A 15,677-nucleotide genomic window follows, 5' to 3' on the forward strand; every position below is an offset into this window, starting at 1 on the left:
CAAGGAAGATGGCAGCGCAGTGCTGGGGCCCCTGACCAGTGCCCGTGGGCCCAGTGGTGCCGACAAAGGCTTCCACCAGTGCCCACAAAAGCCTCTGCTTGCCCCTTGCCCCAGTCACTGCGTTCCCTCTTTCAGAAATGGGAAGGGAGCAATCTCAGGCTTGGGAAGTTCACAGAACTAAGAGAGGGGGCTTTTCTTCTCTCCCTTTCTCTCCCCTGCTTTCTGTCTGGGTCTAGTTCTTTTCTCCCCCAACCCTCCGCCCCTCTATGTGCTGGGAGAGAGATCAAGGTGCTGAGTTGGTTGTGCCCACAACACTGTCTGAAAATTTCAAATGTGCCCATGGGCCCAAAAAGGCTGGGGGCCCTACAGTGATGCACACGGTAAATATCCTCACCTGCAGAATTTACTGATTCCAGCACCTTTGGACTGGGAAAGGCAGGTGTTACTGGTTTGTATGTTAGTAGTGGCTCCGTCACAGACAACAGTGCATTAGTGCTAACAGGGTTGGGCTGGATAACACTGACAGGAGCAGAGGTTGCAAGGACATCCAAGTGCTGGTCCAGATCTTGGTACTCCAGCAGGTCAATTCTCTTGCCCAAGCTGGGCCGAGGCAGCTCGCAAGTGATCAGATGTTGATACATGGCCATCAAACTCTCCCCAAGACACTTCCACCTGCATGAGAGTACATGACAACCAATACAAGCTCAGCACTTATCCATGTCCCAGTGCACACTACATGCCTCCTAATCATTAAACCCTTCTTCTGCTACATATGAGAATAAGGCAAGAGCTGATTTATGTCAGACCAAATGACTTGAGGCTGCTAGAAGCAAGGCAGCCATTTTCCACAGGGGGGCAACACCAGGTAGGTCACTATAACCATTACGGAAGCATCACTTAACCAAGGGCAAGTAGGAGCCCCAATGATGCAGCGTCGCAGCCCCAGTGTCAACGCGTCACAGTAAAATTAAGTGAAGCACACACACAACCTCCTCGCCCATGCATGTTAGCAACAGGCTGAGCTGGCCAGAGAAGTCGACTTTCCCTCCCTTCTGCTAGTAAATAACTCAGTTTTTCAGGTAAATAAACCAAATAATAATAAAAAAACAGCCATGAAGGTAGAAAGCCAGCAGCTATTTACTGCACCGTGTCACATGTGCGACTATCTGCCTGCTGGACAGAAGTCGTGGGTGTGTGCTCAGTGCAATAAGGTCCTGGCTCTCAGGAAACAAGCGTGTTCCCTTAAAGCCAAGGTTGCTGACCTGGAGAAACAGACAAGCAAAGATCTTGGGGGATGTCATAGTGACAGCTCTTCTGCTGTTATGGAGAATGAAAGTCTCCAGGAAGGAGGGCATCAGTCCAAGGAGGAGGAAAATGACGCTTTAGAAGGGCATCATTCTTTGGAGGACTGATATCCTTTCATATGCCTCCAGGGGGTAGGAGAGTTGATCATTAAAGACATAGACAGCTGGGTTTGCAGTCAGTGCATAGACCACATGGTAAATTGCCTGCCTGGTGCAAGGTGATGGACATCACGTATTGTCTAGATAGCCTAGTAGATAATGCTGGGGTGCCATCAATGGTTTTAGTGCATGTTGGTACCAATGACATGGGGAAATGTAGCCATGTGGTCCTGAAAGCCAAATTCAGGTTGCTAGGTAGGAGGTTAAAAGCCAGGACCTCCAAGATAGCTTTCTCTGAAATGCTAGCTGTTCCAACATGCAGGGCCAGCTAGATGGGAGAACTGAAGAGTCTCAATGTGTGGATGAGATGGTGGTATAGGATGCGGGGGGGGGGGGCGATCTGTCAATCACTGGACAACATTTTGGGAATACACCTGGCCTGTAGAAAAGGGACAGGCTCTGCTTGAATCAAAATGCAATCCACTGCTGGCGCTTAATATAAAAGCTGTCAGAGCAGCCTTTAAGCCCTGGGGGAAAGCCAACAGGAGCTGGGGAGCGTCTGGATGGGTTGAATCATCCCTAGGAGATGAAGATGAAAATGTTTCCAATTGCCCAAATGGTATGGGGTGGGCAACTGGAAACATGATAAGTAGTCAGAGTGAAACATGAATAGGTAGTCAGAGGTCTATGGACCCTAGGGGAAAATGCACACACCAGAGACATCTGGAGAAAGGCGCCATGTATAGGTGTTTCTATGCTAATGCTAGAAGCTTCTGAGCCAAGATGCCTGGTTTTAAGAGAGAATTTAGATACAGTGGGCATAATGGAAACCTTGTGGAGAGAACCAGTGGGATATGGTCATCTTTAGATACAAACTCTATAGGAAGGCCAGGGAAGGGCACACTGGAGGAGTTGTTGCTCTATACATCAAAGAGGTCATAATGTCAAGGAAACTAGAAACCTCAAAGGGGGCAGACTCCTTCACAGAATGATCAGGGTGATCTTGAGATGAAGAACGAAATCATGGAGGCATCCACATGAGGAAGTGCTGCAGTAATGGGTAGTAGTTCCCCTTACATCACCTGGATAAATGCATGTTTGTCCTGGTATGGCTGAATCAGACTCAGCATTAGAGAAAATTATGGGGCAATCCAAAAGGCAAGGTGACAAAACAAGCAAATGGTCAAGCGTAAAGGTTTCAGTCCAGTAAGGGATCAGGCTAAGGCAAGAGTGGTCAAGATACAACCAAAGGTCAAAGCACAAATAAACAGTCAGATACAATACACATTTCAGAAGCAGAGTCAAGCATGGGTCCAAGGGTCAGTAGCATGGAGGGTCAATCACAACACAAGGTCTGGAAAGAACAATGCTGTTCCAGCACTGGCTAGGCTAAAACTGAAGGCTTATATAGCCAGAGCTTCCTGAGCCCCACTCAGGGCTCAGCTGCAGTGCGTTACAGGCCCTCTGGCAAAAGGAGGCCTTCTTCCTGAGGAGTCCTCCTTTGTAATCAAGCCCTTCTTAAAGGAGCCCTATTGGCCTGCTTCTTGAGGTGACGATGTTCTCGGGAACTAGGTAGTTGCCCAGCCTCCGCCTCACGAGGCAGAAATCCCCTCCTCCTGTGCGGACAGACTAGCGGAGTTCTCCCCTGAGGGCCCAGGCTCCCCCAGATCTCTTGACATGAGTGCCTCCTTGGCGTTGTCTATTTCTGGAAGCTGTAGCTCCTCAGAGGAGGAAGATTCCTCCAGCGGGGGCATGATGAAGTTCCAGTCATGACAAAGAGATAAAATTTCTCAATGCCCTAAACAACTGTGCCCTAGAACAGTTATTCATGGTACCAAACAGAGGGGAAGCGACCCTGGACTTAACCCTAAGTGGTGCCATGCAGGACTAGTGTGAGCCACTGTGCAAACAGATTGCTGGACTGGATTGGACTTTGGTCTGACCCAGTGGGGTTCTGCTTAAGTTTAAAGCAAGTCAACCAACAGGCTGCTGTTTTGGAAAGAATATCTCAACCGTCTTGCTGGCCATTTGTTCAGACTAACCATGAGACCATTTTTTTCCTGTTATTTACATACCATTTTATTTTTTACTCTGTCTTTCTGCATTGTACTCAGTGGCTTAAAAGAAAATAAAGAGTACCAGAGTTACACCAGCTGAGGGATCATAGCAGGAGTAGGTAACCTGGTACCCTCCAGATGTTTTGGATTACAAGTCCCATCAGCCCCACTTAGCACGGCCAATTGTCATGGATTGTGCGAGTCATAGACCAAAACATCTGAGGACATCTGGAGGTTGCCTACATGTGGGCTATAGGATACTCACCTGATTCTGCCAAAAAATGGCACTTAGGGTAGGTAACAATAAAATTCAGATTAAAAACAAGATCTTAATGAAACTGTAACATAAAAATTAAAAACACATTGAAAAAAAATAAACAGTACCAACCAAATTAAAAAACCCTTTGGCAACAGCTTATATGCCAAAGGCCTGCCTAAATAAAAAAGTCTTTGCCTGCCAATAGAAAGACAACAGAGAGGAAGCTAACCTAGTTTCCCTCAGCAGGGAGTTCCATAATCTTGGAGAGGCCACCAAAAGGGCCTTCTCTTGTGTCCCCACCAAATGTACCTCTGATAGCAGCAGTACTGAGTGAAGGGCCTCCCACAAAGATCTTAAAACCCAGGCAGGCTTTTAGGGCAGAAGGTGGTTTTTCAGGTAGCCAGGCTCCAAGGCTTTTAGTGTATAACCAGCACTTTGAATTGTGCCCAGAAACAGACCAGAAGCCAGTGAAGTTGATGTAACAAGGGAGTCATGTGCTCCCCGTAATGGGCACCTGCCAACACTTTGGCTGCAGCATTCTGGACCAGCTGAAGTTTCTGAACACTCCTGCCCACTGTCAAAAGTTGTGCATTCTGGTTCAGGGATGAGTCTAAGAGTACATTCAAACTGCAAGCCTGAATCCTCAGGAGAAGTGTAACCCTATTCAGCACAGGATGCTTTCTGTCCCCTGATCTGCCTTCCGACTGCCCAGGAGCACCTCTGTCTTGTCTGGATTAAACTTCAATTTGTTTGCCCTTATCCAATCCATTACTAACATCAGATGCTGATTTAGAACTAGAACAGCTTCCTTGGATTTAGACAGAGTTGAGTATCCTCAACACACTGGTGGCAATGAACCCCAAACTCTGATCAATCTCTCCCAGTGAGTTCATGTATAAGTTAAATAGAATGGGGGACAAGACAGAACCCAGAGCAACACTACATGCCAATGGCCATGGTGTCAAACAGGAATCCCCAACACCACCTCCTGTAATCACCCCTCCAAGAAAGACCAGAGCCACCATAAAACAGTGATTCCCAGTCCCATTTCAGACAGACAGCCGGGAAGGATAACATGGTCAATGGTACTGAAAGCTGTCAAGAGGTCCAGCAGGACCAACAGGGACACACTCCCTACGTCCAGTTCCCAGCATAGATCATCTACCAAGGTGAACAAAGCGGTCTCTGTCCCATAACCAGGTCTGAAGCCAGACTGAAATGGATCTAGATAATCCGTCTCATCCGGAAACCCCTGGAACTGAGAAGCCACCACATGCTGCTGCACCTTACCAAATAATAAAATATTGGAGACTGGTTCAAGGAAGCTGTTTGTTTGTTACTTAAACAGAGGTCTTGCTACTGTCTCTTTTAGGCAGAATCACACCTTGCCATAGAGGCACATTCACCCAGCCACTTTTATAAGCTAGGAAGGGCAGGGGATCAGCACGCACATGGTTGCTTTCTCTTCTCCAAGGATCTTATCTTCAAGCTGCACAAACTGAGAAGTACCCATTATAACCGGACAAGCAGAAGCCAATGGATTAGGCCCACAGACCAGGGATTCCCCACCACTGGTGCACAGTATCCCACTTTAAAACCCCAGTCTAAAACCACAGTCATGAAAAGCGAACAGGGGGAGCAAACAGGAGTTGGCCAGGGGAGTTGCAGTAGTTGAAGAGACAAAGGAGACAGAGGCTAAGAGGTAAGTGGCTGCAGAAAGCCCAGGGGGCTGCCCTTTATCCTTCTGAGTGGCCGTGAGCTCACCAGGTTCTTCTGTGAGCTCCAACTGAATGGCGGTGTGTGGCCTGAGTAGTCACAGCAGTTGAGTGGGCGGGAAGCTTCAGTCTGTTTCCCGCCTCCTGGCTGAGCAGAGCAGAGCAGAGCAAGCTGGTCCAGCTGGTCCAGGGACTACAGAAGCAAGCAAGCTCCCAGAGAGCGAGCAACCAGAGCGAGTGAACAGGGAGAGCAAACAGGAGTTGGCCAGGGGAGTTTGGCAGGGGGATGCCCCTAACATTTTTTTTTCATTTTTCATTTTATTTTTAACTAACTTTTTTCCATTTATTTGTCTTGTAACACACACTTTCACACCAGTGGGACTCTGCTTTTAACCTCTACTGAGTAGAGGAACAGGCACAGGCTAGTCTAGAACAATCACAAAGCTAGACATAAAAAGGGAAAAGAGGCTATGGAAGGACAGGACTCTCCAGTGGTGGGGACCTGCAAGGTGTGTGCCATGTTTCTTTTCTTGCCTGAGAACAACATGGCCTACACCTGCAACAAGTGCAAGTTGATCACGCTGCTGGAAGAAAAAGTAAGTGGACTGCAGTGGCGACTGTCGACCCTCCAGAGAGTAAGAGAACATGAAGAGTTCTTGGACAGAATGGGGGAACTACAGCAGCAAAGGGAAGACCAGAAGCTTGAAGAGCAACAGCAAGATGAAGCAGAAGTGGGAAATGCTGAGGTGAAGAAAAATGGAGTAGAGGATACTCCTTGGAAAAGGGTGACAGTTAGGAGAAGAAGAACTAGACGCCACTCTGCACCAGTGGAAACAGTGGAGCTGTGGAACCGATTCCAGGTACTTGCGGATGAGACTGGAGAACAGCCTGCAGAGGAAGAATCACAGGGGAACCTGCATGAGAGTGAGCAAGAGGCTAAAGGTCAGTCAAACAGAGGCGATGAAACCCAGGCCTACAAGAAGAAGAAGAGAAGAGTGGTAGTAGTGGGAGACTCTTGGCTGCGTGGGATCGAGACCCAAGTATGTCGCGAAGACCCGTGGACTCCCCAGGTGTGTTGTCTCCCGGGAGGACGGATTAGAGATGTGACTGAAAGGTTGCCTGCACTCATAAAGCCCACTGACAGGTATCCTTTTCTTCTCATCCATGTGGGAACAAATGATGCCGCCAAGCGGAGCTACGAAGAGATCACATCAGACTTTGAAGCTTTGGGAAGGAAACTCCAGAACTTTGGGGCCCAGATAGTTTGCTCATCCATCCTTCCAGTAGTTCAAAGAGGGATAGAAAGGGGAGATATGATAGCACTCTTCAAGTACTTGAAAAGCTGTCACAGAGAAGAAGGCCAGGATCTCTTCTGGATCACCCCAGAGTCCAGGACACGGAATAATGGGCTCATGTGAAAGGAAGCCAGATGCCGGCTGAACATCAGGAAAAACTTCCTGACTGTTCGAGCAATACGACAATGGAACCAATTACCTAGGGAGGTGGTGGGCTCTCCCACACTGGAGGCGTTCAAGGCGAGGCTGGACAGCCATCGGCCAGGGATGCTCTGACTTGGATTCCTGCATTGAGCAGGGGGTTGGACTCGATGGCCTTGTAGGCCCCTCCCAACCCTTACTATTCTATGATTCTATGAAAATGACACAATGATGGCACCGTTCAGACCAGCCTTCCTCAACCAGGTGCCTTCCAGGTACATTGGGACTACAACCCCTGTCATTCCCAGCCATACTGGCTGGGAATAATGGGAGTTGCAATCCAACGCATCTGGAAGGTGCCAGGTTGAGGAAGGCCAATTTAGATATAGCTAAAACCTAACAGAATCAATAGTTTAAATGAAGGCTTGATGATACAAGAACATTTTTACTGTTGCCACTGTTTTATCTAGATGGCTGTTAACTGGCTACAAGGAATCCAAATAAAGCAGCAGAAACTGTGACCAAGTTACAGTTCCTATCCCAGCTTTTCACTTCAGAAACAGGCCACACAATAAAAAATGAGCTCCCAGGATCTCTGTACAAATGGATATTATTTACAACTTGGTTTGTAAGGCAGGTGTGAGAAAGCATGCACACAGAATAGGAAAAGCCCAGAAGCCATCCCATAAAATATGAAGATGGCAAGGATTTCGGTATTACCCAAATTCATTCAGAAACCTCTGTTTGGGGGAGGGGGGAAATATAAGAAGACTGCAGTACATCCTGGTCTTTTAGCAAACACAAGTATAACCATAGTAAGTTCATACATAGTTGAGACATACGTGAGAAGAGGAACTGGTTGCACAAGCTTCAGATCTGGCTCGCTCTTCCGTGCCATCAAAGTTCGTCTTTTTCTACGCAGCTCCAGCACTTCTTCAAGGACTGTCCTTGCTTCAGATGCACTCACACTGACATCATGGATTGACATGTCACTGAAAAACGAAGGGAAACAGGCTATTTCAATACTGCTGTTTTATTTCACAGACATTCAAAATTCTTTAAGCTAGCAAAATTAAAGCCACATTGCACAAAGTAGAATAGCTTAATTAGGCTGATATCTAAACCTCAACAATTTTGAAAGCTTCCTATCAACATGGCTTGACCTACAAAACGGTAGCTAGTTCTGGTATTAGCATTTCAAGTAACAAGTACTGTACAGAACAAATATTTGTGGACTGGCACTGAGCAGCGGTCAACAAATTCTGTCTTTACTTACTAGCCAAAGACATGACTTGTGTCAGTGCTGGCCCTTGTGTTGGATGTCTGCTGAAGTTGCAAGCAGCTCCATGCTGCTGCTACATTCAGCAAAAGTCCAATGAGATGGAACAAAAACTATCCCAGGCCCTTCCTCTACATAGAGTGTGCACATGGGGGGAACCAAAGTGGTTTCTCTCCTGCATGTTGGACTTTTGCAGAAAACAGCAGCAGTGCATCACTGCTACCTCTGCAAAAGTTCAATGGAGGGAAAAGAATACCTTTATTAACTAACGTCCTCCCCAAACAGGTTCAGAGATACATGCAGCTAAGGGACTTTTTAATGTGGGGTCATAGCATGTCTTGGCAGATGTGTGCCAATAATGTGCAGGCACACACACATATTCCTCCCAAAAATGAAGAAATGCACAGGCATCAAAAATACACACAATAATTGCTTCGGGAATTAGGTGAGTGATAAGGGGCACTGTATGTTTGAATTCCGGAATGGAACTAATCAGTTCATATATAACGAACAAACCTGCACACACTAAGGATATAAGGCAGAAAACAAAATGACTTCCACAAACAGGGTTCAAAAGAGATGAAAGGCCCAGTGCCCAAACTGAGAGCTACCATGCATGGAAGCCTAGGGTCTGGACTCAAATGGATTATGATTCTGGGAGAAATGGGCAAGGTCGGGGAAAGATACACAGGAGAGAAGGGTGACAAGACTGGGGAGAGGAAAGGGGCTTATAGCAGTTTGTCTCTAGCATTGGGCAAAGCACAGCAGCTAGTCCCTGTGAAAAGTCATTGTGCCAAATAAGTATCCAAATATGTATCAATTTGCAGCTGGCTTCTATACACCACCCATTCAAATGCTGAAAGCATTGTAAGGTCTTCTATCCATTGCATTATAGGAGGTGAATGTTTATCCTTCCAATGTTGCAATATCAGTCTTTTACCTGTCAGAAGGGTGCTGAGAATCCATTTGCACTGACCGCTCATTAACTTCCAGGAAGCAGGTAGATAATTTAAAAGAGCATGTATTCTGTAAATATTAACGTGTGTTCCAAAACAAAACTTGGCCATACAATGACCTCCCAAAAAAGGGCAACTGCTGAGCATTGCAAAAACATATGCTTAAAAGAAGCATTAGCTGCATTCCACCTCCAACCGTTAGCTGACTTAGACAAACTCTTATTAAAGAGGTGTTGCAGCATCCAACAGACAAAAATAAAAGCTTCTTCTTGTCTTCCCTTTAGGAAATGGGTGCGGATCCATGGACACAACAAAGGCTTTTGGTCTCGACCACTTGGATATCAACCAACTCTTCCGGAAAACTTAGCTGACCACAATGGCCCCAGGCTTGAAGGGAAGACAAGGAATACTGGGCGACTAGTACAAGGTTATACTCAAGTGACCAGGGTTCTCCCCAAAAACAGACTGAAAGACAGACGTAGTTTCTACACACACTCACAACAAGCAAGTACAACGATGGAGGCTATGATATGTAGGGAAAGGACCTCCAGAAGATAGGGCAGAACTGAAAGATACCTGTCCAGTGATTCCACTGGATCGTTCCTGAAGGGTGTGGACAAATTCCTGAGGTTACAGCAAAGGATCCCGGAAAAAGGCTGCAGGCAGGTCACCATTTCAGCTACAGCAGGGACCCTGGTGGCCAGAACAGGTGTTCTGGGCTGGGGAGTGATAAGGCTCTCTGACAGAATCCCGGGTTCCGTGGCTTAAAGTGATTTCAGTGAAGGAGTGAGAGCCAACGGACACACGCCCAGGAACACTGGGCTTGTCTCTCAACCAGACGCAGGGCGCCAAACCACTGGGAGGGGCAGCAGCCAATGTAATTTCAGCAAAGAAGTGAGGGTCCGAGATCCAACGGGACTGGCAGAGATCAACAGGGCATGTGGTGTCCAGACCTTGTAGACGGCCAGGAACATGGAGTCTCGGAGACCTGAGTTTTTAGTGTTTCAACCAAGAATACAAAGGGGCAAAAGTTCTGGGTTCAACTTTGATGAAGCAGACGAAAGCAGGGGAGATTACTTCGGTCGGACTGGATGATAGTCTCAATATCAGGATGGGCTACACCTAATCAAGACAGTACTTCTCTGAGGTCGCAGTGCTTAACGGTGGTGAACCTCCATCCAACCACCACACTTACCACTTAATTATGCAACGAGGTATGGGACTCTTTGCCTGCGGTATATTCATGCCTAGTTCCTGACTGTTGCGCCTTGTCTACTCATGAGGCATTTAACTTGGGAGTGGCTTGATTAAGTCATATTATGAATATGGGACCTGCTGCTAATGATCTCATGGCATGATTACTTGCTTTAGTCTCTTCATCTGTTCCAGCCAGGTTGGCCCCCTCAGGCTTTTCTTTACACAGGATGCCAGGCTGTGCTTCTTAAAGTGACAGCACCATGTCACACAAAGTACTCGGGCAGAGAGTCTTCTGGGCATTCAAGTCCAGCAGTCTGCCAACACCTTCTTCTCCACAAGTTCTCCACAAAGAAAAAAAAATTATTTCCCTTCCTGTAGGGATTTTGCAGGAGGGAGCAGGAAGGCACTGCAAAACCCCAATATGCAGGACAGAATATGCTCCTCGCCTCCCTCCTGCTCATCCTGTCTGGATGAAAGGCATGTTTTTGCTCCCCTTGGCCTTTCCAAGGAGAATGCAATCCCTTCCAGAACACGTTAAATCCCAAACCCTGAGCCAAACTTTCTACTGGCCAGTAGCACCTCCATCTTGTCCAGATCTAATTTCAGTTTGCTCAACTTCATTCAACCATTACCAAGCCCAGGAAACATTCAACAGTATCAAAGTTCAAGACTGTGGGGCTTTGCGTGCTGGGTCGTCTGACTCAGCCTGCTGCTATGAAAGGCTGTGGGTGGGGCCAAAGTCCACAGCTGGGGCTGATCAGTACAGGTCAACTCGGTAGCAAAGCTCCGTTTCTTAGGAGTGAGCGAACAGAGTGGAAAGACAGGGCAGTTCTGTATGGGAGTTCAGTGAGAGAGGCTGCGGGGGAGTCCAGGGATATGGCAGAGTCATCTGGCATGCCTGGCACTATGGAGGGAGTTGTTCCAGTGACCTGCAGGCTGTGTGCCAAGTTTGTCTCCCTGCCTGAGGACAACAGGAACCACACTTGCAACAAGTGCAAGCTAGTTTGGGTGTACTACCGGACTCGGCCCTGAACCTGGATTTCCCATGTCTCAGCGGTGGCCAGGAATTTCTTTGCACAGCTGAGGCTAGTGCGCCAGCTGCACCCATTGCTAGAGATGTTTGATCTGGCCATGGCCACACACAGAATCATAGAATAGTAGGGTTGGAAAGGGCCTACAAGGCCATCAAGTCCAACCCCCTCCTCAGTGCAGGAATCCAAGTCAGAGCATCCCTGGCAGACGGCCGTCCAGCCTCGTCTGGAACACCTCCAGTGTGGGAGAGCCCACCGCCTCCCTAGGTCATTGGTTCCATTGTCATATTGCTCTAATAGGCAGGAGGTTTCTCCTGATGTTCAGCTGGAATCTGGCTTCCTCTCACTTGAGCCCATTATTCCATGTCCTGCACTCTGGGATGATGGAGAAGAGATCCTGGCCTTCTTCTCTGTGACAACCTTTCAAGGACTTGAAGAGCGCTATCCTATCTCCCCTCAGTCTTCTCTTCTCAAGGCTCAACATGCCCAGTTCTTTCAGTCTCTCCTCACAGGGCTTTGTTTCCAGTCCCCTGATCATCTTTGTTGCCCTCCTCTGAACCCTCTCCAGTCTGTCTGCATCCTTTTCAAGTGCGGTGCCCAGAACTGGACACAGTACTCCAGATGAGGCCTAACCAGTGCTGAGTAGAGGGGAACTAGTAGTTCCTGGGATTTGGGAGCGATGCTTCTATTAATGCAGCCCAAAAGAGCATTTGCCTTTTTTGCAGCCACATCACACTGTTGGCTCATATTCAGCTTGTGATGGACAACAATTCCAAGATCCTTCTCGCTTGTAGTGTTGTTGAGCCACGTATCCATCTTGTAACTGTGCATTTGGTTTCTTTTTCCAAGGTGCAGAACCTGGCATTTATCCCTATTAAATGTTTTCTGCCCAGCGCTTCAGTCCATCAAGATCACTTTGAACGTTGTTTCTGTCTTCCAAAGTATTAGCTATCCCTCCCAATTTTGTGTCATCTGCAAATGTGATCAGCATTCCCTGCACCTCCTCCTCCAAGTCATTAATAAAAATGTGGAAGAGCACTGGGCCCAGGACTGAGCCCTGCGGCACCCTGCTCATTACCTCTCCCCAGTTGGAGAAGATCCCATTGATAAGCACTCTTTGAATCTGATTCTGTAGCCAACTGTGGATCCACTGAATCGTTGTTTCATCTAGCCCACTTTGAGCTAGTTTGCTCATCAGGGTATCATGGGGCACTTTGCCGAAAGCTTTGCTGAAGTCGAAGGATATTATGTCCACAGCATTCCCACAGTCCACAAGGGAGCTGACTTGATCCAAAAATGAGATCAGATTCGTCTGGCAGGATTTGTTCTTGACAAAGCCATGTTGGCTTCGAGTCACTGCATTGTTTTCAGGGTGCTTCCAGATGGATTGCTTTATCATCTCCTCCAGAATTTTCCCAGGGATTGATGTCAGACTGACTGGTCTGTAGTCCCCAGGTTCCTCCTTTTTGCCCCTTTTGAAGATAGGGACATTAGCCCTCCTCCGGTCATCTGGCACTTCACCCATCCTCCATGATTTCACAAAGAGAATACACAGCGGTTCGGAGAGTTCTTCTGCCAGTTCCTTTATTACTCTAGGATGCAGTTCATCTGGCCCTGGAGATTTGAACTCATTCAAAGTAATTCGGTGTTCCTTGCCCATATGCCTATCGATCTCAAGCTGCAATCCTGCCCCTTCAACCTGTACTTTGCCTTTGCCAGGGGGCTCATAGACCCTCTTTTGGGAGAAGACTGAGCCAAAGCAGGAATTGAGCACCTCTGCCTTTTCTTTGTCATCTGTTACCATCCAACCTTCTTCCACCTGCACAACTATCTGATCTCTCTCACTCCACTCCCAGCCTCTGCCCTTGTATTTTTCTCCACCCAACCCCTTTCTTCACTCTTTCTCTCCCTCCCCTGTCCCTAGCCACCTTCTCTCCCTTCCTGGCTCCTGGCCTTGCTCCCACTCACCACTTCATCTCACTGGTTCTCTCCACTCTCAGCCTCTAGCCTTGATGTTCCTCTCCCCACACCTCTTTACCTCGTTTTCTCCCCTCCTAGTCTCTAGCCTTGCGCTTTCTCTTACTCCTCCCCCCTCCCTCCCAGTCCCTAACCTTGCTCTCTTTCTCCCTCTCACCCCTCTATCGCTATTTCTTCCTCCTCACAGCCCCTAGCCTTCGTTTTTTTTCTCTCCTTTCCCAGCCCCTTCACTCATTCCTCTCTCTCTGAGACACACACACACACACAAAAAACAACTTCCTGGGCAGGGGCTCTGATGCCAGAGGAAGAGGAGGAGAAGTGCCAGGTGGGGAACAGAAAGGCTGAGCATGGGGTCAAGGTAAGGAAAACCTTTTATTACCATTTGGGGCTGGGGACATTTTTCTTGGGGGCTGGGGAAAGGTGTGTGTGCGTGTATGGGATGAGCAGAGCAATCTTATGTAGGTCTACTCAGAAGTAATTCCTACTAAGTTCCATGTAAGCATGCATAGGATTGCAACCTTAAATGGCTATTTTGTTGTGCTTCTGTGGGGTCAAATATGTGCATTGGCTTTGGAGTTCAGACCCTTCCTCTGCTTGTACTCAATTCCTTGAGTGAATTATTTGTCTTTTGACTAGCCCAGAAAGCTCTGGCTATTGGGCGGTATAGAAATGAAATGAGTGAATAAATAGCCAGGTCTCTACGGCAGCCATCATGTGACTAGCCGCAGTCTCCATAGGAGCCATTTTGTGCTGGGGCTCACAGCAGTTTCTCAAATTCCCAAATATGCCCATGGGTCCAAAAAGATTGGGGACCCTGATCTAGAGCAACCTTCCCCAAGCTAGTGCCCTCCAGATGTGCTATACTGCAATTCCCATCATTCCCAGCCAACAAGGCCATGGGACTTGCAGTCCAACACATCAGGAGCACACCAGGTTGGGGAAGGTTACCTAGAGGAATTCCAGAATCAAGGGATGGATGCAAAAATTGAAGAAGGAATTCACCCTTTAAGGAACATCCTTAATGAGTCCTTCCTGAGGCACGGCTGCTCCTCAAAGATCTTCTCCTTAATAACAAGTCCTTTTCTGTACTGGCAGTCTCTCTCCAGTGCTTTGCAGATGAAATACAAGCATGCTGTGGCAAAAAAAAAAAAAGAAAAAGTCAGAAGCTACCTGTGGCTTCATGCTGAACTCGCTCTTTAGGTAAACTAACTGCACAAAGTCAGCCATGTTATTGCGACCCAAATATTCTGATAAAACAGTGATGTAGATGTTCTGTTTGGCATGTTTGACTTATATTTAGTAAACAAAACTAAAGAGTATGCCATATTAATCCTGCATAAGTATCTCAAAAGTTTTTCCAATAGCGAAAAGTAGTTGAACCAAAATATCTGATGAGGGGGAAAGAATTCAATAAAGCACACAGTGTGGTTTAAATGTTATATTCAAGCACAGTTCAAAGATTTACTTGACAATATTTTTAATGGAATACCTGTAAATATTTTTAAACATGGTTAAGTCAATAGCATACATTTCCCTTATGTTGTTTAGATTTTAAAGAGAAATATGAAAACACTGAAAACTGTTCATGTTAGCATGCCTGAGGATCAAATGTACCTGCTTCCTAGAGAAAGTCACACAAGAAAATAAGTGAATTCCAGCTTTGATTTCAGATTTGTGTTGCTTTTTATCCAATCATGTTACTAATTCATTTTTATGAAGCAATGCATTTCTAAACACTGAACATTTTCCACAGAAAAATACAGCAGTCACTAATGATTAATATTTTAAATAGGATAAGTTTAAGATTATTTCCTTATATGAGCCTCATGAAAATTTCCTACACACTTACAAAAAGTGAGCAAGGGACTGATAATGGGGTCTCTAGCAAACCATGAAACATTTCTAGATATTTGCAGAGTATATGAGAATCCATCAAGAATAAACTTGTCACAGCATTACAGTCAGAGGCACTCGCCTTATCTCTGCCTTACAAGGGTCCTTGAAATGCTCTGAAATCTGTTTCTTTGTAATTTACTTCCTAAAAAGGTTTCCTGTATTTGAACCAAGTGAAGTCTCCAACAGGCCTTCAAGGACAGCTCCACATACAACACACGCAGTAGTCAAATCTGGATAGGGTATATAACTAACTTTGGCCAGGCTAGTTCTGCCCAAGAGGGGTTCACAGTTGCTGCACTAGTCTAATCTAGTGAAAAACATTTCTGGGAATCCAGAATAAGGGCTGGATCTAACAGTACTCCAATACTGTGAACTTAAAAGCACAAGAACACATTGAACACCGCCTCCTTGAGCATATGGACCACCTACCAAAAGAACCCTCATCTTGTCTGGATTGAGTTTCCATTTATT

General features: G+C 46.8%; 1 protein-coding gene across 18 annotated transcripts in view; it reads right to left on the reverse strand.

Moving 5' to 3' along the window:
- Positions 1-15,677, reverse strand: part of CABIN1 (calcineurin binding protein 1) — a 205,025-nt gene that overhangs the window by 168,930 nt on the left and 20,418 nt on the right. For all 18 annotated transcript variants that reach the window (XR_014785760.1, XM_084819973.1, XM_084819972.1 and 15 more), the window contains 3 exons: positions 14,313-14,442; positions 7,713-7,862; positions 395-672 (listed from right to left, as the gene is read on the reverse strand). Coding sequence is in view for 17 of the 18 variants with exons in the window: in XM_084819973.1 (XP_084676099.1) it covers positions 395-672; positions 7,713-7,862; positions 14,313-14,442 (558 nt within the window). In the remaining variant the exon portion in view is untranslated. The remainder of the gene's footprint in view (positions 1-394; positions 673-7,712; positions 7,863-14,312; positions 14,443-15,677) is intronic.

The sequence above is a fragment of the Heloderma suspectum genome, chromosome 13 (genome assembly GCF_057233095.1).
Source record: "Heloderma suspectum isolate Gila_16-S chromosome 13, 16-S_ref, whole genome shotgun sequence".
Taxonomy (NCBI): Eukaryota; Metazoa; Chordata; class Lepidosauria; order Squamata; family Helodermatidae; genus Heloderma; species Heloderma suspectum.